We start from the raw sequence: 25,653 nt of genomic DNA on the forward strand, positions 1-25,653 counted from the left end.
AGGCCAAGGATTGCAGCCCACATCAGTGCTGCTGTGAGCTCCCAGTCCATACCATAGGGGGCAAAGGGGCTTCCAGCTGTCTTCCAAGGAAAGAAAGCAACCTCCTCCAGATGAGGCCACTTCCCATAAACATAATCCCTGTAATCAGCCAAAACACACGGTGGTCCTGAAAGAAAAAAAAAAAAAAAAAAAAAGGTTCATTCTAATCACAAAGGTTAGGCTCTTCAGAGACAAACCTTCCTGCAGAGTTAAAAGGAGCCTTGCTGTTATCATAAGAGCTCTTCCATAGAAAGAGCTAGGAACCTGGCCTGCAGCAAAGCCCTGAGACCAAGAGCAGGGTTACCACTCAGACCTCAAATGTCTCACAGCTGGGCTCTTCTGTACCTAGGACTGCACATTAATGCAAATAATCAAGAAAGGATGTTGTAAAGGAAAGGCTTTGCTACTACCCAGGCTGGCTCTAAAGTCCCTGGACTCAGGAGATCTACTGCCACATCCTACCAAAGAGTTGAGTCTACAGGTGTATACTACCACACCTGGATCAAAAGGAATTGAAGCAAAACAAAAAAACCACTTTTTTTTGGTGGGGGGATAGGCCTTGAATAAGAATATTGGAGTTCAGCATAAAACATGTTAGCTTATGGGTTAGCTAAGAAGGTTGGTTATCTCCTCTTAACTCCTTAGGACCAAAACATGTTTCAGTTTATGTATTTATAATATCAACTGGAAAATAAGAAGCACCATTCTCTAACATTCATTATCCTCTGTTTTTCAAGCTCACCCATTAACTTTTGAAAGGCAGGAATACAATTAGTTGTATATGCTTCCTCTTGGTGAGGCTTGTGACATAACAATGGTATTTTCTTTTGGAGTCTAAAGAAAAACATTTCACATGCACCTAATACATGTATATTAGTCCAAAGCACCCACATCTTTTTTTTTTTCTTTTTTTTTTTTTTTTTCTTTTGGTTTTTTGAGACAGGGTTTCTCTGTGGCTTTGGAGGCTGTCCTGGAACTAGCTCTTGTAGACCAGGCTGGGATTAAAGGTGTGGACCGCCACCACCCAGCAGTGCACCCACATCTTGACTGAGTCACAACAGACCAGCTATGGAATTTTCCACATCAATGAAGTATGATTGGTCTTCAAAATGTTTGCAATTTTGGGGAATTTCATACCTCATGTTTTCTACTAATACTGCATGAATCGTAACAAAGGCTATGACCCAAACAGGTGAAAATGAACTAGGCAATAAAGCTGGGAGGTGAGGGGGGAGCTGTGCAGCCATCGTCTCTGAGAATAATCAGAGCGCAGTTGACGCGAGTGGTTGAGACGTCTGCGTCAAATCCAGAAGAGATCAGATGCGCACAGACCTGGGGTCTGCACCTCTCCTAAGGCGGTCAAAAGGAACGGGAGTATCTTTATGTAGACTGTTGTGATAGTTTTCTAAAGAACATATTTACAGATGTGTGGTCCTGAGATGGTGCTGGCTAGACCACAGACCACAGTGGCAGCCACAGAAGCAATACACTACACAGGATGAAGTGCCAAATACCAAAGTGCTGACCGCACATTTGATCACCGCTAGAAACCTTGCAAGACCTCCCTTGAAAATGCCCGGCTACTGGGTTCTAAAAACCTTGGCGTTACATGAAAAGGCAAGAGGGCAGAGTGGAAAGCATCTATCTTTGGGTTGAAATCATCTGGTTTTATAGATCTGCAATTTACTAAGTTTTCTGAGCCTCCATTTCCACACTTACAAAGTAGGGGAAATAGATCTCTTTCATAGAGTTGTGATTTCTACATCAAACAAGCCCTATGTATGTGAACTTCTAGGTACAGGGTACACATAGAACTAAAAATAAAATCCTTCATTACCACTGCCTCACAGGGTGGCTGTGTTAGCTTCTCCTGAGTACTTCTATGTTCTAGGAAATATAGCAGTGTAAGGCCATAGTCCTACCTATACACAGGGGCCAACAATACCTGCCTGAATTCTAAGTGAGTTACAGCCTATACTTAACTCTTTATGAGAATATGCAGATGTGGCAGTTATCTTTACTGTTAACTTGAGTAGATTTGGAATCACCCAGGAGTCACAAATCTGTGAGGTTATTTCCATAGAGGTTTAACTGAATTGAGAGAGTCATCTGCTTCCTGTCTGTGGACCATGTGAGGAGAGGCCTCATGATCTGCTACTCTGCCTTTCCTGCCATGATGGACTGTAACTCCTTTAAACTGTGAGCCAAAATAAGCATTTTCTTTATGCTGCCATTGCCAGGTATTTTGTCATAGCAATGAAAAATAAAACTAATATAGCAGGTCATACTTCATAAAACTCTTCTATCATCTAAAAATTTAAAAAATTCTGTTATTTAAGAAATTACATTCTTACCTCTTCAAGGGAAGATTCCAAATTCATGCCAAAAGCAACTCCCATTAGTCCAAAGAGTGAAAGAGAGAAGGTTCCCATGGTTAGTTGTAGATTTAACCTCATCATCACATTGCGATGGCTGGAGAGAAAACAACCAATTCAGACCAGGAAACACAAACCCAGCAAAACCTAGTGAACACCTATGGGGCCACTCTCCATCTTCAAAAGGAAGTCCTAAGATGATTAATATTGTAACTTGATTTGGAATCACCATAGAAACAAACCTCTTAATTGAGGAGGGAATGTCCACCTCACCATAGGCGGTACCAATCCTTGGCTGGGGACTTAATCAGCATCAAAAGGGAGAAAGTGAGCTGAGCACCAGCATCCACCTCACTGGTCCAGTTACTTCAAGTTTCTGTCCTTGTGATTTCCTTGTCAAATTGTCCAAATAAGCCAGCATTGCTTCAGTTGTTTTTGTCAGGCATTAGGAAACTAAAAAGAAGGCCCACTTATGGAGTAGTCACAGATGTGACTTCGTCTGAAAAACCATTTCTTTAAAAGGCACTCTGCAGTGTTAGTCATAACCCCATCCTCACCTGTCTAGATTGATGAAGATGATGCTCTGCGAGTCATCAATCAGGACCCGAAGCTCCCGAGCCTCATTGGAAAGGTCCTCAGCTAACCGGTAGTAGTTTTCTAGCAGCAGTTCCATCTCGTCTGCATGGTCAATCCCAGTACTTCTCTTTTCACTTCAATTCAGAGATAACACAGTCAACAAATCTGAGCACATGCAACATATATTGACCCCCAACCTCAGCCGCCAGCAAGAAAGCCATCCGTATCTCATCTGTTTGATTGCATCTAATTTGTGAGAAGCTATGCCAACTGATCCTAAGCATGATACACTCAGCCCTACACAGATGAGTTAGCATCACTGTGCTCCATGGCCTCAATTCAAAAGAAACATGCAAGCACATGCCATTAGTGACTAGAAAATACAAATGTGACTATTGATGAGACAGTGCAAACCCTAGGCCACTATAAAGCACAAGAAAACCCAGACTAAATTGTAGGGAGACACAGTAACCACGCCTCCTAAGGGCTGGCTACAGGTGTGCCTGACCACGCCGGTCAAGGCGTGGTCAAGGTAAGGTCAGAATAATGCGAAAGGGACTCTTAAGGGACCGAGAGCACATGGAACATGGAACCCCTTCCTTCTTCTTCTTCTTCTTCTTCTTCTTCTTCTTCTTCTTCTTCTTCTTCTTCTTCTTCTTCTTCTTCTTCTTCTTCTTCTTCTTCTTCTTCCCCCCCCTTCTCCCTGGCCTTGCTGCTCTAGCTTGTGTTTGGCTGGTATTTATCTGAACAAAGGTTATCTTGAATCTACAAGCTTTTTTCCTTCACTAAATAGAAAGGAGCATTTCTTGGTGCTGGAAAGATGTCTCAGTGGTTAAGGGTACTGGTTGCTCTTCCAGATGACTGGGTTTCATTTCTAGCATCCACATGGTGGCTCACAAACATCCATTAACTCCAATTCTGAGAGGTCGAATGCTCTCTTCTGGCCTCTGTGGGCACCAAACATGTGGGTACACAGACATACATGCAGGCCACCTATATACATTAAAAAGAGCGTATCCCTTTGAATACAAACAATTACAGTAGCAGCTAATTTCTCTGTTCCCTGGATGAGTGAGCAGAGGGCTAACTGCTGATATCTGCTTCCGTGAACACATAGAGAACAATGTGGTACTGGTACTTTCCTTTCACTTTTATATGAACTCCAGGGATTGAACTCATGTTGGAAGGTTTGCACGTAACAACTTTTACCTGCTGAGCCATCTCACTAGCCCCTTTCCTTGCTTTTCAGTGAATGAGTACTTAGAACCATACCACTGTCTCCTAGAGAAGTAGACCCAAGTCTCCAGTAACTTCTAAATGCACTTAGTATTACAGATCAGACAGTGGGTTTCACAAGCTGCAGAGGTTTCTTGGACCTGCTCTGATACGTAGCCGTGACTATGCTCTATTAGAGCTGTTTCTAAAAAGCAAATGATTTTTAGGTTTGTAAGTCAGAAAAAGTATGTAAGCCATGTGCTTTTAACAGACAAGACTTACAGAATACAATCCACACCATCTCTTCTACCACTCAATTGTTGGCCTTTGCTCCTTAGGGAACCTATTTCATCTCACATATGTTGCTTAGTGATTCATCCCTTGAGGATAATTGTGATGTTTTCAGCCCAGCTGTTAGTATCTAGGCACACCTTGGCCCGACCCCTTGGGGACCTGGCAGAACTCATCACCCCTTCACACATGGCAAGCAGTACCCTGGCTCTATGCAGGTACAAAAGGTCCCTTTAAGAGACAAGCTCCGCCTATTCCTGCTCTCTCTTTCCTGATGCCCCTCTGAAGAGGCAGGCAGGTCTTTGTCTCTTCTTTTTTCTCCTCCCTCTCCCCTCTTTTTCTCTTTCCCTTCTCTTTCCTTCTCTCTTCCCTACGTAAGTTCTACCTGTATGGCGTATTTGTTTCTCATTCACCATGGGATCCACTAAGGTTCCACCCATGTCAAATATCATAACACCAGTGGCTGAAATGCAGTGCATACTCACTGAAGTATTACTGAGCTGGGCCATGTGCAAGACAAAGTAACTAATGCTTAATCTCTATTTTAGACAAATATAGGCTCACCAGAAACAACACAAAGCAATACTTACAAGACCTGTGGGTCACTCCACTTGGTTAGACAGAGTTCTTCCAGCATCTCTTCCTCATCCAAAAGCTCCAAAATTGACTCTTTGAAAATTTTGATGTCTGTTTCTAACTCGGAGAGACTGTAAAAATAGTTACACAGCAAGTATCAGCAGAGTAAAGGTGCAATAATTTCACTGTAAGAACAGTATGTTTTGGGCATCTTACCATTGGATCTATCACTCAGAGTACACTGGTGAGAAACATTTCAACAATTATGCAAATTAATCATTCTCAAACCAAATTAGTAAGATCAGCAATAACACAGCTCTACATAACAATAATTTTGTTGGCTTTCAAAGCTATGTCAGTCTAGAAATTTAAAGGTTAAGGTAAAATGCTTGGGCATTTATTCTTAGCTAAGAGGCCCACTGGGGAGGTTTACAGTAAGTAGGTTACAGGCCAGAAAAGTCAAAGGAATCCTATGATACACAGGTTAGGAGGAGTTACAATGAGGTTCATAATCTTTCTTGTGAGATACACGCGGGGGGGGGGGCAGACAGACCATTTTGTTTTTTATGTGTGGTTCTGAATGTTGAATCAAGGGTCTTGTTCACGACAAGCAAGGGCTCTTTCTTATTAAACACCCCCACCTGCACCCCTCTTTGAGAGAGGATATCACTCTGTTGCCTAGCCTGGCCACCAACTCGAGGCAATCCTCCTGCCTTAAACTGCAGAGTGCTGGGATTACATGTGAGTTACCACACCCAGCTTTGAGTATGGTGTGGACTACATGGTGACTACTGCTGCTTGACAAAGTGACGGCATTTTGATACTGTGAACCAACTTCTCCAGCACCTTTTAACTTTCATTTTTAATGATTCTCAATATTAATGCCTTTCCCTTTGGGAAGTTTTGTGTGGGCTTTGGTAAGGGATAAAAATGTATACAATGGCCTGGCGTTAGTGGCACACGCCTTTAATCCCAGCACTCGGGAGACAGAGGCAGGCGGATCTCTGTGAGTTCGAGGCCAGCCTGGTCTCCAGAGCGAGTGCCAGGATAGGCTCCAAAGCTACACAGAGAAACCCTGTCTCGAAAAACAAAACAAAAAAAAAAACAAAAACAACAACAACAACAACAACAAAAAAAACCAAAAAACAAACAAACAAAAACCAAAAATGTAAAAATTATTCTCTGGAAAAAAAATCCCCACCACCATAGAAACCAGGAACTCCATTGTGCCCTCCTAATGACACCAAGAACAGGATAGTTAGAGATTTACTAGACACACCTGATCCCAAGGATGATGCCTACAGTCCAGACCCAGAGCCTGAGTCTACTAAGGGGAAGAGTTCAGCTAATAACTGAACTCAGAGGAATCAGAATAGTAAAGTATAATGGGAAAAGAGTAAGACACCAGGACCTTCCCTTTTGGGAGTGTATGAGGGGAACAGGTCCACAGATTAAGACTAAGACACTGTAATGTAATGTCTGTTTCCCAGAAGTCCTTTTCCCAAGGTTAGGATAAGGGTCTCCATTCTATTGGGGGCTTGAAGAAAGTTCCTGCTTGATAAAGCAGTCATTCTTCTTATGTCTACAGAGCATAAAATGTGTAGACTTTTTTCAATTAAACACTGATCACAGCCATTTTGATTCACCCACACATCATGTGTGTGCCACCCCTGCCCCCGACTCCACGATCTTCTTTGGTATCTGAACCCCATGTCAAAGCAGGCCTTCAGCTTGAGTATTTTAAAAAATTATTTATATTTATGTTTGACTATGTGCCTATGCCACTTGTGTGCATGCACCCATTGAAGCCAGAGTGTTGCTTCCTGGAGCTGGAGTTACAGGTGGCCAAGGACCATCAGAGCTGCACACTGGGAATGGAACTCAGGCCCTCAGAAAGAGCATCATACTGACCACTGAACCATCTTTCCATCCTGGAGCTTACTTATAACTGATACTAGTACTCCAACATTGGACAAACTGCAAACCCTTTTAAAATTTTAACTGGGGATAGGGGCTTAAGGGACAGATGGCCAAGCAGTTCATATCACTGACTGCTCTTTCAGAGGACTGGAGTTTGGCATCCAGCCCTGACTATCTGTAACTCCAGTTTTGGGGAAAATCCTGTGTCTTGACCTCTTCAGGCACCAGGAACACACATGGTACACATATGCAGAAAAAACACTTAAAAACATAAAAAAACATAAAATAAATAAATCTTAGTAATAAAAAGACAAACTGGCTGGGCGTTGGTGGCGCATATCTTTAGTCCCAACACTCAGGACGCAGAGGCAGGAGGATCTCTGTGAGTTCGAGGCCAGCCTGGTCTCCAGAGCAAGTGCCAGGATAGGCTCCAAAGCTACACAGAGAAACCCTGTCTCAAAAAAACAAAGACAAACTGGGACCAGTAAGAAGGCTCAAGAAAGTGAAGGCATCTGTTGCCTGATGAGCACTGTTCAGTCTGTGGGAGTCACACAGTGGAAGTAGAGAACCAATTCCATCAAGTTGTTCTGACCTCCACACGTATATTACCCCCCCCCCAACCACACAGAATAATAAAAACATGCACATATCTCCCTTGCCCCCAGAATAATAAAAACTAAAACAATTGTCAGGTAGTGGTGGTGCATGCCTTTAATCCAAGCACTCAGGAGTCAGAGGCAGGAAGAGCTCTGTGAGTTTGAGGCCAGCCTGATATACAGATCAAGATCCAGGACAGCCAGGAACCTTGTCTCAGAAAAAAAGCAAAACAAAACAAAACAAAAAAGAGACTATCTTCTTATACAGAAACCTTGTCTCAGAAAACAAAAAGCAAAATAAAACAAAACAAAGAATATCTTCTTATTCTGGAGATGGTTCAGCAGTTGCTCTTCCAGAGGTCCTGAGCTCAATTCCCACCAACCACATGGTGGCTCACAACCATCCATAATGATATCTGGAGCCCTCTTCTGGGGTTCAGGCAGAATACTGTATTTATAATAAATAAAACAAAACAAAAAACAACTAAAACTTTTGGCTTTCTGAGCTGCTGAGATAGCTCTGCACGTAGAAGAGCTTAACACCAAACCTAACCACCTGAATTAATTTGTGTCATAATTTAAATAAATATACTCGAGATTTTTACTCCCCAATTTTTCTTGAAAATAGTGTTAAGGGCACATATTGCTGTCCCAGAGAACCTGTTTGGTTATCAGCACTTAAAAGGTATAAAAGGCTGTGTGTGTTGGGATAGGAGGTGCCCTCATCTCTCTAACAACCACACCTCTCCCCCCATATCAAGTTTTAACTATCAGTGTTTTGTACATTTTTCTGTGGTTCTGGGGACTGAGCTCAGGGCCACGCATATACCAGGTAAACACTCGACTACTGAACCACAGCCACAGCCCCTAACTGCTAAATTTTCAAAGAAAAGTTGGGGAGTCAAATCTCAGAGTATATTTATTTAAATTATGACACAAATTAATTAATGCAGAAAATTTAAATTCTTGGATGAATTATGACTTTAGAAAATGAACACTGGCCTTAGATTGGAGGATAAGTGAAAATGAATTTGGATCAATGAATTTGCTATCAAAATGAAGACAGCCTTAACTCCTGAATGGGGATGACAGATGGGCCTTAAAAAATGATTGTGCAGTATCTTCCAATAAATATTAGACTGTGTGCTCCTTTAGTTCAATTCCCTACCTATATTAACTACTTAAAAAAAACACATTATTTTCATTATGAAAACCAAATTTCAGCACTGAGGAGGCTGAGGCAGGAGACACATCAAGTCTGAGTTCCACTGAGTTCAAGGTCAGACTGGGATACACAATAAAACATGTCTTTTCCTCCCAGGAATCCTAAAAAAAAAAAAAAAAAAAAAAAAAAAAAAAAAAAAAAAAGCTACACCACCACCATGGGTCCATCATGGAAGGCTATTATCATTAGTAAAGTTGAATCACAATAGTGTCACCTGTGAATTTATGTTAACCATCTCTCCATATCAACGAATCTGTCTCTAACTCCCAGCTTGACAAACCACCCATATTTACCTTTTGCCATTTTGGAGTAGGACATGCAGTTTGCTTCTGTCGACAGACGAGTGCTTAGGGTCCACTAATGCATCCAGGGTCTCAAGGATCAGTGGCTGCAGGATGCTAAGTTTCCCCTGAAGGGTGTTGATCTAGATAACAACATGGCCTTTCATAAGAATTAAAACAACCTTTTTAGAACTTAGGATCAGTGAAGCCTCTGATTAAACACAGACATTTTTGCTAGCCCAAAATACTGACAGCATTTCAGAACACCTATTTATAGATGTCTCAAAAGCTACATCTCCTGGCTTAGAAGACCAACATGTAATGCTGTCACTAGGCTCAGAATTAACTCTCAGAACAGTCTGTAGTGAAACATCCACCCCACCCACACCTATAGCGCTGACCATGCCCAAGTCACCTGTGACCCAGGTCACAGGTGAGGCCAAGACGTGGAGTGCGTTTAGGTGTGGGGTCCGGTGGGGTCACAGGGAGCAGCCTGTATGGATCCTTAGAGCAGGAACCTGGGGGGCCATCTGCTTCTTGTGTAAGTGACTTTACCCAAAATAAATTACATTTAACCTATATTTGAACCTAGTCCTGTGAATCATTATCTGTGTCTCAGCAACAGTCTTCCTCTATAGACAGTTGCAAAGAAAGGACTAGGGAATGATTTGCTAATGACGTCCTGGGGACTGGAGAGAGGCTCTGTAGCTAAGAGCACTTCCTGCTCTTCTAGAGGACCAGAATTTGGTTTCCAACAGTGGGCCCCAGAATTTGGTTCCCAACAGCCATGTTAGGCAGCTCACATGTAACATGCAACTGTAACTCGCTCCAGGAGATCCAACATGCCCTGGCCTCTGCTGGCACCTACATACATGTGCACACATATACAATAAATGTAAAATCAATCTTTAGTTAAAATCCTGAAATTCCATGTCAAAGCACCCATTTCACTTTAGGAATAGCTGTTTTCTATAAACAGAACACTGTTCAAAATTGCTGTGGATAATGACCTTTTAACAACTGAAACTTGGGATGGAGATGTAGTTCAGGTGGTAGAGAGCTTGCCTAGCATGCATGAAGTCCCAGGTCTGATCCACAGCATTGCAAGAACTGGACATATTGTCACATATGCCTGTAATTCCAGCCCTCGGGAGGCAGAAAAAAACTGAAGCTTAACTTTTACTTAAGATACATCAATGTAAAGTTCAAAGTATGCTTTTTCTTAAGCTAACACAAGCATGGCTATATTCAACAGGAATAAATTGCTAACAGGATAGCAGTTAAGATTGAAAAATCACATGAGGTGGCAAACAACATAAAACTAATAAATAAGCTGGGCATTGGTGGCGCACGCCTTTAATCCCAGCACTCCGGAGGCAGAGGCAGGTGGATCTCTGTGAGTTCTAGGCCAGCCTGGTCTCCAGAGCAAGTGCCAGGATAGGCTCCAAAGCAATACAGAGAAACCCTGTCTCCATAAACCAAAAAAATAAAAAAATAAAAAAAATAAAGCCTCCTGCTCCTGGCGTCATGGTCCACAGATGGGCTGAGGGGCTCTCCTTTATTTGAAAGTGGATCCCATAAAGAGATGGTTGGCTTGATACTATAATGTTCTTTCAGAAAGGAATCTTCCAGGGACCCCATGGCACAGGAAAGAATTGCTATTTTACACTAGACCTCTGAGCTCCCTCTGTTCTCCCAGAGCTGACTGCATCCACTCCCTTATTATGGACTCCTGAGTCAGCCTAGCCAGTCACCCACTACTGTTTGCACAGTGCTGTTACTCGTGCCCAGTAGAGAGGGAAGCATCTGTTCCTACACTGAAGCAAAGCAGATAACAGAGAAAGGTACTCTTCTGACCTTTCAAATGTTCTCTCAATCTCCCACTCTGGCTAATAAGTTCCCAGCATTGACTCCTGATTGCAGCTAGATCCTGAATAGTACAATCCAGTCTAATTAGGGGCAGGATAAATTGTAAAAAATTAGAAGGGACTGGGAAGGCAGTGGCCACCTTGATTGGGCTTGTGCAACTCCCAGGAATCTAGTAACTGCTGATTTATGGGGCAGGGGTCATTAGAAGAACCGTGGTTCCTGTCAGTCTAGGTCCCTAACAAGAAGTGTCACCTCCTTGAGCGGCTCAAACAGAGGACTGTTTCACGAATGGTGGGTTCACATGTGAGCACTTGCATTATACAGTTCAATTTGAAGAACGAAATGAGAGGTGCCCAGAGCTCACTTACATCCCAATTTAAGGTTCCCTGAATTCTCATCCCATAATGTGTCACTGAAAGTGCACAAACAGGTATGGTGGCAGGCACTTGTAGTGCTAACACTAGAGAGGATGAAGCATGTCAGTTCAAGGCCAGCCTGGTATACACAGGGGGATCCCAAGTCAACAAACAAGAGTAAACAAAAATAAAATAAAATAAAAACATAAAAGTGTATAAAGGGAGCCAATCTGAAATGTGGCTTGCCAGTTTCCTCTCAAGAGTCTAGGTTTACTTGGCTGGGTCATAAAGCTGAAGGATGAAGTTGTCTCCCTAGAGGAGCCTTACAAGGGACTGCTATGGCTGGGGAGAGCAGCTTTGAAATAGTCAGTACTAACTTGTCTTCACACTCACTCCAGACTATACATCCAATCAGGCTTACCCAATACTGCAGGAGTGCTTCAATAGCTCTGAACTCAAACGGCAACGGGTATGTGACGAGCTGACCTTCTCCAGCCAGCTGGGATGGCAGTTCCCGGAACAGCCACTGCTCCAGGTTTAAATTCCGATAATCTAGTATCATAAGACACTCTGGAGTTATCACAGCCTTCAAATACTGGAAAAGAAACAGAAAAGAATGTATGTTTACACACACATATACACACATCCATCGAGATGCAGGTTATTAGTAAGCTAGAGGAAAAAGTAAATTCACAAAACTGAGGTCATTTTACTAATCTTAGACTAAAACTAAAACAAATCAGTGTTCATTTGGTTTCCTAAAAGGAGCAAGCACACGTCATTAGGATTTAGGCTGGTATCCACATACAATATAGAAGAGGTATGGAAAGTTATACTGTTGACTTAGTGCTCTTCCAGGCCTAGTGAGGGAGACCTGACAGCTGGTTTTACTCTCTTTTCAGATAGCAGTCTTCATACTTCAGCTCCCAAGTGATGGTGTAAAGACACTGGCCCCTGGCCAAGCCTCCTGCATAACTGGGTTAGGTAACTTTGGTTTTCACTTATTCCCTATTTTCTTGTGCATTTCCTGGCAGATGTCTTGCTATGGGTTTGGATTTTGGGGGACAGAGTTTCATGTACTCCAGGCTGGTTGTGAACGTGCTGTACAACTGAGCATGTCCTTGAACATCTGCTCTCCTCCACTTCCTTCTCTGAAACCGTCCTTCTATCCGGCCCCTACATACAAATGCTTTGCCAAGTCACAGTGGATGGCCTGCTTTCCTGCGCTCCAACTCAAAAGGCATGATTAACTTTCTCTAAGTAAGATTTTATTTATTTTATTTTATGCTGTTTTGCCTGTGCACCACCTGTGTGCTTGGTGCCTGTCAAGGTCAGAACAGGTCATCAGATCACCTGGAATTTGAATTTTGGATGGCTGCTAACCATTATGCGGGTGCCAGGCATCAAACCCAGGTCCTCTGCAAGAGTAACAAGTGCTCTAACCACTGTGCCACCTCTCCGGCCAATTATTTCTCTTCTTATGCATTCCCCCTCCTTCTGGTACCCACTCTGTTTTCTCCTCCCAGACTCCACTAAAATTGTCCTTGAACTTCAAAAAAGGTCAAGATTTGGATAGACTTTTAGAAGTGATTTAGTTTAATCATAGTAGTTTGGCTCAAATGGGAAATGGTTCCTTTTGAAAATATCACCAAATTATTGAGTTAATTTGAAATTACAGACAAGACATAGCTCAGTGCTTCAAACTACAACAGTATGAAATCAGAAATTTATAACTGGGTGTGAATAACCAGGGTTACAAATTAAACCAGGTTTTAAAAATTAAAGAAGAGAGAAAGTTTTTTTTTTCTTTTTTTTTTCTTTTTTCTTTTTTTTTCAAGGCAGGGTTTCTCTATGGTTTTGGAGGCTGTCCTGGAACTAGCTCTTGTAGACCAGGCTCACAGAGATCTCACAGAGATCCACCTGCCTCTGCCTCCCGAGTGCTGGGACTAAAGGCATGTGCCACCACTGCCTGGTGAGAGAAAGTTTTCTAAAGACAAACTAAAATCTTCCCTGTTAAAGTGGATGAGGAAGGCTGGAGAGATGACTTGGTGGTTAAGAGAACTAAATGCTCCTCCAGGGGACCCAGGTTTGATTCTTAGCACCCACACAGCTCAAAAGCAATTCCAGTCCTAGGGTATCTGATGTCCTCTTCTGGCCTCTGAGGGCACTACATGCATGTAGTAATAGACATATACACACAGGGAAAACACCCTTACATATAAAGGTTGGGAAAAAAATTGGTAGCCTGTGACTACTTTATGGCATAGAAACTAGGATTGGTGTTTCTCACATAAGCCTTCTAGTATTTCATTATGAAAATGTTCTTAAAAAGTTGAGAGGTTATATAGTGCTACTTTTCTGTTCATCTATCTGCATAGTATAATATAATACGATATACTATACTATAGTTTAGTATAGTATAGTATAGTTTAACTATATACTATAGTCCCATAGTTTAACATCCTGATTAATTTATTTCATCTCACACAAATTTATTGATACAAAGAGATACTGTTTAGAAGCAGTGCCTACTGATAACAAGAATGAAGATACTTCCTAGAGAAAAAAAATAATTTGGGAGCAGATTGCTTTTGTTGTGATTATTTTGATTAAATCCAGATTAAGGGACAAAAATCTAATCTAAGACAAATTTTAAAAGCAAGTACATGCATATTTCAGGGCCCAGCACCTCTGATGGGCCTCTCATTTATTTTAGGTCCATAAGATTTCACAGGTTCAAACAACTGATGTGTACATTAACTGAGTCACTAAAGAAATTCAATACAGTCAGTATCTTCTGAGTAGGCAAGTGAAGGACAACAATTTTTAGACAGTGTTAGATACAAATTTAAACTAAGGTTTCAAAATTTAACAGACAATCCTGGTGTACATGGAAAACCAGATGCTTCTTGGTAGCCAAGGTTATACTATAACTGCACTTAACAGGATACAATGGAAAAAAATCTTTTTCAGCTGGTGTGGTTGCTTGTGCTTATAATCCCAGCACTGGGGAGACAGAGGCAGTATGACCAGGACAACCTCATCTTCAGCTACATAGCCAGTTTAAGGTAGCCTTTGCTACACAAGGCACTATCATTATAAATAGATTTTTTTTCCCCTGTGTGAAACTACAGACTAAATTCAAAGGTCAATGAAGATCACAGTCAGAATTTTCCCAACATAAAAGAGAGCAGCACTATGCTTGTTGGGAATATACAATCCATTCAGAACAAGTTCAACTCTTATATTCAGCAACAAAAAACCCAATTCCTTCCAATCGTTCTCTCTTCTTTCTCTCTCTTTCAGACAGGTCCTGGCTGTTCTGGAACTTGTTATGTAGAGCAGGCTGGCCTTGCACTCACAGAGATCTGCTTGCCTCTGCCTCTGAGTGCTGGGATGAAAGGTGTGCACCACTACCCCCAGTTTTGCAAAGATTCTTTTAACCTACACGCTAAGCAAGCTGGCCAGGACTCAGTGGTGAACTCAGTAGTGTAGCCCTTACCTCCATCCTTATGATAATCCTGTTGTTCCTGGTCGTGATGCTCATCACATGCTGAAACCTCAAGTCTCTGGCCTGGAGTGCTAATTCATGGTACAACTCAGTTTTCTTCCTCTCTGTAAGAGAAACAGACCGAGTGCAACTAATAGCCCATAGAATGTCCTATAGTGTCCCTCCCAGCACTTTTCTGTTATTATCAAAAAAAGGTTTATGTGAGTCTTTAATACCTATTCTTACCATAAAAGCAGATTCAGGCTAACACAAATTCTTCCTTCACTTCTATATTTTTCTAGAACATTTCACTGTGCTCAGCAGCCCATTGGGGACCAATATAAAAACCACAACCAAGCATAAGAACCTACAGCAGCAATTTCTACCTCTGGACATAGTCTGCCTTTCTGACAGGATATCATATATCCCAGCCTGGCCTTGAACTTCTTACAAAGCCAAAGAAGACCTCAAACATGATTATAGGCATGCAGAACCAAATCCAATTGTTGCTGGGACTAAATCTAGGTATTCTAGCATTCTAGGGAAGCTCTACCAAATGAGCTATATCTCCAGTCCACAGTCACATTTTTTCTTGAACATGAATTTTATTAACTGGATTTTTAGGTTTATTGATGTGTGCGAGTGTTTTGTCTACATACATAGATATGCATCACATGCCTGGTGTCTGTGGAGACCAGACTGCTGCACTGGATCCCCTGGGAACTTGAGTTATTGATGGTTGTGAGCCATCGTGTAGCTGCTAAGAATTTAACCTGGGTTCTTTCTAAGAACAAGTGCTCTTAGTTGCTGAACCATTTCTCTAGTTCCTGTATTTTCTAGTTTTACCACCATAGCATCATATTCAGTGTTGTGAATCTTTGAGTGAATGAATTTAGTAATTTATTACTGGACAAATAAAAACTAAGAAAAGCAGATATTCACAGTAGATTCTCCTATCTGAAAACGAAGTTTATTAGCTAAGAATACAGCAGATGAGAGAAACTTGTGATTGGCTGGGAACAGCAGTATCTGTATTTGTGTCAAACCACATCTCCAACAGGACTGTAAGCACAAAAGCTTAGGAAGCAGACCCTGGCACAAACATGAGGACCTAAGCAAGGATGGAACACGACCACTGGGCTGCAGGGGAGAGGTGAAACTGGAGCCTCAAGTAAAGCAATACCTAGCTCCATAATTAGGAGTAGCTGTCCAGAGGCAGACTGTCACATGACTGCCACCTAGTGCCTTACACCTCCATCTTTCTCACTGCAATGGGGGGAGGGCAGATGGACGATGACAATATGGAATGGTAATTTTACTTTAAACCTGTTTCATAATGACTAGAAATTGAAGGGCTGTGTAAGGGAGACTGATAGAAGAGACACAGGAAAGAGGAAGAGCACCTCTACATTCAGCTCTACTCTAAACACCCTGGGAGTTCAAGTGACTCCTGCCAAAAGGAAGTAATGCAGAGACCTATACACAGTGGTTGCCAGTCCCACGAGGGCTGATGAGCAAATGCTGAGGAGGGACCCGCCTTCTACACAGTAGCAAATACAAAGAACACTGTACTCTAACACTACAATTTCCAATTTTCCACCAATTCACTAATTCATTGAGAAATACTCACCATAAGAAGTAACATTTCCATCTTTGTCAAACTTTGTCTATAGATAGATCATAAAAACAAATATTAATCTCAATTCAGTGTATTTGTTCTGAGAAACAGCCTCAAAATTTTGAAATGCAATTAAAAATCATATCTGACCTTAAGTTAAATATGGCAGCAGAAGCAAGAAGAAAAATCCCCCTTTCCTTTACTAATATAAACCTGTCAGACTGACTTCCTCTAGAAACCCATTCAGGAGAATCAATCCTGTCTCCAGGTAACCTTGGTTTGGGAGTCCTGATGAGTGAATACATTGGGCTGGACATGCTTTAAGCCTTGCCATGCTCATTGTGGGGGCCCTAGAAGTGTGTTGCCAGGAGACCTGGGGGACTCTTAAGCCATAGACCTTACATTCTCCTCTGCAAATTCATCAGTTAGCAGGCTAGGGAAACCTCGGGTGGCTGCAAGAACTTTCTGGATGGGGAAGGACTGACAATAATTCCTGGGTTGGGAACATCATTCAGTGGAAACATCATGCCCTGACTTGTTGCCTTTTATCCTTCTCAGCAGAATGGGACCAAGGACTAGCTATTTCACAAATCTAAATGTCTTCTCAGTGCTCAGAGTCTCTGGCAGGCCCTGCAGAATGAAGAGAAACATGCAGAAAAGCCGGGTGTTGGTGGCGCACGCCTTTAGTCCCAGCACTTGGGAGGCAGAGGCAGGCAGATCTCTGTGAGTTTGAGGCCAGCCTGGTCTACAGAGCGAGTTGGTTATGTTAGCAGAACCACAACAATCCCTATAACAATCAGTCCGCTTCTCAGATCTCAAAGATCTGATCAACAGGAGGGCAGAAGAAGCAGGAAATGCCAAGGTCAATTTTCAACAAAAGCTTTGTATCAGTGTAATACAGACTAGCTTGCCTTAGATTTAAAAAAAAAATATTTTTTACATTCCAATCCCAGTTCCCCCTACCTCCTTTCCTCCCATCTGCTCCACAGACAGGGTAAGGCCTCCCCTAGGAAGTCTACTAAGTCTATCCCATCATCTAGTTGATGCTGGACCAAGGTACCTCTCCACGCCCCCACAACCCTGTGCCTAGCATGGGCAAGGTCCATATAGAATGGACTCCACTAAGTCAGTTTGTGCATTAGTGTTAGATCTTGAACCCACTGCCAGTGGCCTCATATACTGGCCCAGTCACACCATTGTCACCTATATTAATGGAGTCTAGTTTGGTCTTATGCAGGTTCGTTAGATTTATTTCTTAAGTGCATATACTCACTGCTGAAAATAAGAAAATTTGTAAAACTATTTAAATCCCACAATTTGACAAATTTTTGAGAACACTATGCCAATAATAACCTACAGGTTGTTTTAAATAAACAAACAAAAAACAAAAACATACCTCTACTAACACTAAGTATTTTTACATCTCAAAATTTATGTATCATTTTTCTTTAATGGAATCCTTTTTTGAATGACAGCATAAAAAACTGACATTTAAAATGTTTACTTTGTAACCAGTTCACCTTCTCAACAGAATCAGCTGATTGTTAAGTGTTCTTGGGAGAAACTTAAGTTGCCTTTCAGTCCTTATCTGACTATTTTTTTGGGGGAAGGAGAGGTGGCTCACTGTGTGGTCCAGGCAGGCCTTAAACTCAAATCCTTTTGCCTCTGCCTTCTGACTAGCTAGGGTTATACAGACTAGGATTGATTCTATTGTGGAGCTAATCAGCTCCAGAAAACTGACCAAGAGTAATTACTTTCCAAGTAATTCTGCAGAAAAGGGCATGGTTGCCTCAGGACTGCAATCCCAGCACTTGGGATGCTGAAGCAGGAAGACTGTCATTAGCATGAGACTATCTTGGGCTAACCAGTGAGTTTTATTAGAGTAAGACTCTCAAAAAAGCAAAGCAAAACAAAATAAAACAAACACAAAACAACAAAAAAGAAACAAGCAATTCTGAGATGTATCTTATCTTATATTGTCCATAAAGAAAAGTTGTTTTAGCCAGGTGGTGGTGGTGGTGATACACACCTTTAATCCCAGCGCTGGGGAGGCTGAAGCAGGCAGATATCTTGAGTTCCAGGCCAGCCTGTTTTACACAGCAAAACTTGTCTTAAAATAAAAGAAAAAAACCTAACAAATACTTTAGCTGGGCATGGTGGTACAAACCTTCAGTCCCAGAATCTGGGAGGCAGAGGCTGATCCAGAGTACTACAGGTCAGCCAGTGAAGCTTACACACTGAGACCCTGTCTTAAAGTTCTTTAAGGAATTTGGGTTTTTTAAACCCAAATATTTTTAAAGAATAACACATGCTGGATGGTTATTATGTCTGAGACTCTGTTTTCAGGATTTGGTGAGTTACTTTCATTTTTAAGGTAGTTTTTATAAAGTAAAAGTAAAGTGCTTTAATTTTAAAGTAGGTGCTTTAATTTTTTCTTTTTATGAATGTGTCTGTGTATGTTTGTGAATGCACCTGGAGTCCAGGAGGTGTTGGACCCCTGGGGCTGTGGCTAATGTGGTTGTGAGGCGCCCACTTTGGGTGCTGAGAGTGAGATTCAGGTTCCCTGGAACAGCAGAGGGTGCTTGGCTTTCTCTCCAGCCCCTAAAGCATGTCTATTTCTAGTTCAGAAATGAGCAAATTAAAATGCAATGATGTTATCTCAGCTTCTGTCTATCCTCACCATTACCTAAGGCAGTTTATTCCTAGTTATTCATGAGAAAACCAAGGTACAAGATGTCACAATAACTTGTCCAAGTCCTCCAAAAGCAAGAGAGTACACTGAGGTTTAAATTCAGGAAATCTGGCTCAGGTCAAGCACTTACTCTTACAACTTTTTTAGAAACCATGAAATCTTACAAAATGAGCTGCAAAAACAATGTAATTTTACTTAGCTTACTTTCTGCCACCAAAGAACTTATTTCTTAAATACACACACAGAGACAGATGTATCATTAATTCACCTAGTTCCTCAGGGTTGAGATCACACTCACCCTTCAGTCATGCACTCAAATACTGCACTCTGTTGCCTTTCTAGCATCTTCATTACTAGCTTCCAAAGCATTCTAAACAAACTCAGAAAATCTGGAGTGTTCAAAAAGGAAACTTCGGGGCTGGGGATGTAGTTCAATTGGTAGAGGGCTTGCCTAGCATACAAAAAGTCGTGGGTTCAAGTCCTAGGATCACATAAAGTAGGTGTGGTGGCACATTAAAACTTAGCCTGGAGGAGCATACCTAGGACCAGTTCAAGATCAATTTGAAGTCATTCTAAGTTACATGAGACATGTTTCAAAAAAGAAAACTTTAGCTGCTGGTAGGAACCCTAAACATGTACTCTAACTTTCCATTCTACTGGAAAAGAGAAAACTTTGAGCTGCAATTTGAGCAGCCTGTCTCAACAGCAAAAACCCAATCATTAGTAAAGCTTCAAGAGTACCACTAAACCAATCCCAGGCATTAGGGGCACAGGCCAAATCCAGCCCCAATACCAACAATCAAACCCTGTGAACTTAACAAGCATGGGAAGTACTTCTTGCAGGCTACTGGATGAGGAGCACTCACCACAGCAAACACCTGGGCCACGCTGGCTAAAGTAGCTTGAGAGGCATCGGAGGTTCTAGACCGGTGAACATTACCTAAGAGAAAAAATTAGAGAATGAATGTTCCATGGGCATGACTGGTTTTCCTGGAAGCTCAATTGCAATTCTCACAGTATAGGGAACCCTCAGAATACCTTGAATTTTGAAACTTTTTCCTACCAGAAAAAGAAACACTTGTTATGTCAGGATTCTAGCTGTTCTCCCCTAACTAATCTGCCCCAATTCCTTCCCATTGCTTCCATGTACTGAATTCATACAACTTGTTGAATATCTGAGGCCTGTCCTCCATGGATGGGAAGGTCACTGAGGCAATCTCAGTGCCTGTCTAACACGAACCAAGCCCTGGGTTTTATCCCAAGCACTGCACAAAAGTAAGTAAATATATAAATAAAATTTACATTCGGTTATTGGGTGTGTGTGTGTGTGTGTGTGTGTGTGTGTGTGCACTGTGGAAGTCAGAAGTCACATTGCAGATGTCTATTTTCTCCTTCCACCTTGTAAGCTCTAGGGACTGAACAAGTGTCAGCCTTTAAAGTGTCACCAGAATTACTACTCTGGATTTCAATGTTTACCCTATAAGCCCCTGCATCTTGCAGAACACTTGGTTCCCAAGCATTATCTAGGGAGGGAAAGGCACATAATAAAAAGGGTGAGTGTGGGGAAAAGAGGTGTCCACTGACCGCATCTCATTTCGGGAAACTTTTAAGCACAATTTTAAAAAGTACCCGAAGGTACTGCTGTTAGGACTTTATTTCTGAGCAGAGTCGGCACTCTTTGTGGAAACACTTTCTTCACACTTCCCCGTTGGGTGACAAAAGCACCAGCAGCAAAAAGACTCCTGTTTCTTCACTCAGAGCTCCCTGGCTTACACACTGTTTAAGAGCAGACTTCATCAAGGGTTAACGCTCACCACTGGCTTCAGATTCTTCGATCTCACTTTCAGAAATTCCCTATTCTATACCAGGGCAGCTGTATAATTGAATACATGTGCCCAGAAGAGAAATTAACAAAATAAACAGAATAACATCCCAATCTTGCTAATCGTGGTAGCTCATGCTACCCAGCTTCGAGTTTGGTCTGGGCTCCACGGTGAGTTCCAAGCCAGTCTGGGCTAGAGTGAGACCCTGTCTCAAAACAAGCAAATTTAAAACCCCAACCTAATATAATTCTGCGATATGAAAGCAGAAGGGGGCAAATGGAGGCCAGCGCGTGGGGGGCGAGGGGTGTCAAGAAAAATATGTATGAAAGTACAGTCCTGAAACCCATTACTTTGCAGATGGCTCGGCCAGCAAACACGCCCGCTGCCAACTTTTAATAGCTCAGTTCGACCCAGGAGAGAGTGAACTCGGACAAGCTGTCATCTGACCTCCTCACACAAACAAACACACTGAGAAAGGCACACGCATGCTCGGACAACACCGAAACGCTAAATGTAAAACGACAACAAAAACAACGGTTAACGCTTCTAACTGCAGAATTCAGAAGGCTGAGAATGGGGACTTCTGCCAGTTCGCGGCCATCCTGGACGACAGAAACCCTGTCTCACAACAAGCAAACTAGAAACCACAATCAAGACCCCGAAGAGCTGGCTTGAGAACTGCGGTTTGGGTGAGCCGGGCAGGTCGCGCAGCGGCGAGGACGGCGGGGCCAAGGGCGCGGGGCCCCGCGGGACGTGCGTACCTGCAGCGCAGGGCGAGCTCGGCGCCTTCCGGCTCCCGGAGAGCAGCGGGGTCGCGCGACCGCAGCAGGCAGCGGGGCTCAGGGGCGCCGCACACAGGGCCCGCCGGGACTGCACGGCGCGGGGAAGCAGCCTGGGCAGGCAACGCAGGCATTCCATGGTGCGAAGGCAACCGGGAGGCGGCAACAAGAAGCCGGCCCGGCATGCCGGAACCCCGGTAGATCCGTGCACAGTGACAACCGCGCACGGCGCCTGCGCGAGCCGCCCCGCGCCTGCGCGCTGCAGTCCACGCATGGTGAGGCACGGGCCGCCTGAGCGTGCGCCTCCTGTGTCCCATGACTGACGGAGTCTGCGTCCTGTACCTCGGCTGGCACCTGCAAGCGTGAAGGTAGACAGCAGAGTAGCTCCGCTCCGAAAGTGTCCGTTATTTCCATGGGCTGCGAATGGCTACTTTGTGGAAAGGTTCCATATGTATAACGAAATATGTAACTTGGAGATGAGGAAGTTGCCACCATTTAAAAATCGTTTAAATTTTATTGAAGCTTAGTGGACACTTAGAAGGGACAGCGTGTCGAGCATTTGCTATAGATCAAGGAAAAAAAAAAAAACAAAGCGAGAGGAGTGGTGGCGCATGCCTGTACTCAAGAATTCAAGGTCATTCTCAGCTAGAGTGTCAGGTCAGCCTGTACTAATTGAGATCCAGTCTCTGCGCCCCTTCGCCTCCCCCCCCCAACCCACGAGAAATTAAGAATGCGTCAGGATTTGTCGTCATCTTCACAGTAGTAACGACAGACAGGAGTTCCAGGGTTCCCTTTGTTAATATATGAACGTAGGGCTACGGGAACAGTGGACCATTTATCTTGCCGGGCATTGAGAATTGAGTAGATGCAATGGGAGGCAGTGGACAAGGAAGAGACATGGATGTTTGACTTGGACACTGAGGGCTAGAAGTACTTTAAGCATTGCTGCTAGGAAGAGCCTTGAGTGTACAAAAAGCACTCGATAGAATTTTCGTTTTACTAGAACTTTAATAATGTGCTAAATATTTGAAAAATATGTGCCAGGAAACACTCCTTTGAGAAAAGGAATTATTAACACACACACACACACACACACACACACACACACACCATCCTCGATCTATGATACGACCTTTACAAAACCTTAAGCAAATGCTGGCAACTGTTCAGACACGTGGTCTTGTGACTAATGGCAAAGAATTGGAATTTAAACTGGAAAAGAATGAGAGTCATTGGGGGATTGTGAGGAAAGAAATAGAGTTGCAAGTGAATAATTCGACTTACATTTATTCAGATATTTTGGCAATGTTAGGACATTGAACACAACACCTTTTATATGTGAGGCTAGCCTCTGCCCAGCACTTGGGAGGTAGAAGATTTACGGTCAGGAATTCAATGTCATCCTCCACTGGTTGTCTGGCTGATTTGAGTCTAGCCTGACTTCAAGAGAGTTGACCAACAAACAAACAAACAAACAAACAAAGCAAAGCAAGTCTGGCATGGGGAAACATGCCTTGAATCTCAGCACTTGGGAGGCAGAGACAGGAAAACCTCTGCAAATTCAAGGCCAGCCAGCACTACACAGTGAGTAAGACTTCCCAAAAGAGAGTCACATTTAAATATGTTTACAGAAGCTATTTGTGAAATCCTTTGTAGTGTTGAAAATGTGTAATCTTAGCACTGTATAGAGAAAGCAGGAGGATCAGAGTTCAAGGCTACCTTCAGCTACACAGTGAGTTTCATTCAGCCCAGCATGGCTACATGAGACTCTGTGTTGGGCAGAAAAACAAAACAATAGATGATAGTAGATGTTGGTGGCTTTTGGAGTTACAGTGCCCCAAAAGTTTAAAAGCTTAAGCGGAAAGGCTTTGGTATGCTTCTTTTTTCTAAAGAGCATCTCATTAGGAAACGAGATCACAAAGTGGTGTATGAGGCATGTGGTGGAGGCTAATAGGCTGAGTAGATGAAGGTGAAGGTCAAAAGCTTAAGGAAGTCTTGCCACTGAGCCAAGGGAAAGGCAAAGCATGTTTGATGACAAACAAATTGGTAATCCTATTTCTGGGATTTCCTTGATTTCCAGATAACAGAGGTGAGGAGTTCCTTACCAATGCCAAGACCTCTTAGTTCTCCTGCCTTTCACTTCAACTTTTAATTTCTGCCTCTGGGACTTTAATACCTCAATGATGGCAGAAATTCCATTTTCTGAGGCTTCTTAAAGCTGACCAGGGATGTAGATCCTGCCTATTCAAGGATCAAAAGTCTCAAGCGGCCTAATCTTGGAGGACATAAGGATGTCTGGAGGATTGTCATTCCTTGGTAATTCAAGGAAGGGATGTTTTTTACTCAGGACTCAAAACCGTACAAACTGTAAAACACACATTAGATTACTATATCCAGTCCTAAAACGGGACCTTTTTCCACCATGAAATCATTGAAAAGGGAATGACAGAAAGTCACTGCAAGTTAAGGGAGAAAAATGGACAAATAGCATAGCAGGTGATCTACAAAGCAAAACAAAAATGCCTATGATATTTTATCTAAACAAAGAAGTCAACAGAGCCAGGCGGTGGTAGCAGAGGCAGGCAATCTCTGTTAGCCTCGCTACACAGTGAGTTCAAGGCTAGCTTTATCTTAAAAAACAAGTAACTTAGCCAGGCGTTGTGGTGTACGCCTTTAATCCCAGCACTTGGGAGGCAGAGGCACTCGGATCTCTGAGTTCCAGACCAGCCTGGTCTACAAGAGCTAGTTCCAGAACAGCCTCCAAAGCCACAGAGAAACCCTGCCGCGGAAACACCCCTCCTCCCCCAAAAGTCAACAAAATGATGGCAAGCTGGGTTTGGTGGTATATAACTATAACCTAAGCTAAGCAACAGGAGTTAAGGTTAGCCTCGCTACACAGTGAGTTCAAGGCTAGCTTTATCTTAAAAATCAAGTAACTTAGCCGGGCGTTGGTGGTGCACGCCTTTAATCCCAGCACTTGGGAGGCAGAGGCACTCAGATCTCTGTGAGTTCCAGACCAGCCTGGTTTACAAGAGCTAGTTCCAGGACAGGCTCCAAAACAATACAGAGAAACCCTGTCTTGAAAAACAGAAAAAAAAAAAAAAAGCAACTTTCTGTTGTGAAATATTTGTATACTATGTGAAGATGTGTTGCTGTGATTTGTATAATAAAGAGCCGAATAGCCAATAGTTAGGCAAGATTTCTGGTGAGAGAGAAGAGGAGGAGGAATCTAGGTGCATGGATTTTGTCAGTTGACTCAGAACAAGTTGGAGATATGGGATACATGATAGTATGTAGATTAATATAAATGGGTTAATTGAAGTTATAAGAGCTAGTTGAGAACAAGCCTAAGCATAACCCACCCCACCCCACCCCCACACACACACAACACACAGCTCCCGCACAGACACACACCTGATGCCTGTGGAGGCCAGCAGAGTGCATCGGAGACCCTAAATTGGAGTTACAGATGGTTGTGAGCCAGTATGTGGTGCTGCAAATCAAACCCAGGTCCTTTGTTAGAGCACCAAGTGCTTGTAAGCATTGAGCTATCTCTCCAGCCCATGCTTCCACTTCTTAAAGGTTCCACACCCAAGAAATGACACACTGGGGACCAAGCTTCCAGCACAGGCACCTCTGGGGGACTCATGCAAACTGTATCCAAACGGTACCAGATGCTAACCCAAATGAACCATTTGAGTTTGGAAACCATGTAATGCTTTGAGTATACTGGTGGAGTGGTGATGGTTATGTTGATTGTCACAAGGGTTTAGAAGATTCTCTGGCTCTAGGTTTCCCTAAGATCCATGGGCCTACTTAAGACAACTCAATGCAGATGCTCAGGGTTCACAGTGGAGACTTCCCAGGGGTGCGTTTTCAGCCAGGATTCTGAGTTTCTCTATTCTTTTTATTGGTGGGGTGTTCTTAACTTG

General features: G+C 42.8%; 2 protein-coding genes across 2 annotated transcripts in view; one reads left to right on the forward strand and one right to left on the reverse strand.

Moving 5' to 3' along the window:
- Mrs2 (magnesium transporter MRS2) overlaps window positions 1-21,950 on the reverse strand; it is a 30,338-nt gene extending 8,388 nt beyond the window's left edge. Inside the window, exons 1-10 of the mRNA XM_027409329.2 lie at window positions 21,704-21,950; window positions 19,986-20,059; window positions 16,440-16,476; window positions 14,822-14,934; window positions 11,741-11,914; window positions 9,107-9,237; window positions 5,087-5,203; window positions 2,972-3,124; window positions 2,394-2,511; window positions 53-166 (exon numbers count right to left, since the gene is read on the reverse strand). Of these exons, the coding sequence (XP_027265130.1) occupies window positions 53-166; window positions 2,394-2,511; window positions 2,972-3,124; window positions 5,087-5,203; window positions 9,107-9,237; window positions 11,741-11,914; window positions 14,822-14,934; window positions 16,440-16,476; window positions 19,986-20,059; window positions 21,704-21,860 (1,188 nt within the window). The 5' untranslated portion in view covers window positions 21,861-21,950. The remainder of the gene's footprint in view (window positions 1-52; window positions 167-2,393; window positions 2,512-2,971; window positions 3,125-5,086; window positions 5,204-9,106; window positions 9,238-11,740; window positions 11,915-14,821; window positions 14,935-16,439; window positions 16,477-19,985; window positions 20,060-21,703) is intronic.
- Window positions 21,951-21,961: 11 nt separating this feature from the next.
- LOC100770382 (doublecortin domain-containing protein 2) overlaps window positions 21,962-25,653 on the forward strand; it is a 187,551-nt gene continuing 183,859 nt past the window's right edge. The window contains exon 1 of the mRNA XM_027409331.2: window positions 21,962-22,089. The gene's annotated coding sequence lies outside the window, so the exon portion shown is untranslated. The remainder of the gene's footprint in view (window positions 22,090-25,653) is intronic.

Source organism: Cricetulus griseus, chromosome 3 (genome assembly GCF_003668045.3).
Source record: "Cricetulus griseus strain 17A/GY chromosome 3, alternate assembly CriGri-PICRH-1.0, whole genome shotgun sequence".
Classification (NCBI taxonomy): Eukaryota; Metazoa; Chordata; class Mammalia; order Rodentia; family Cricetidae; genus Cricetulus; species Cricetulus griseus.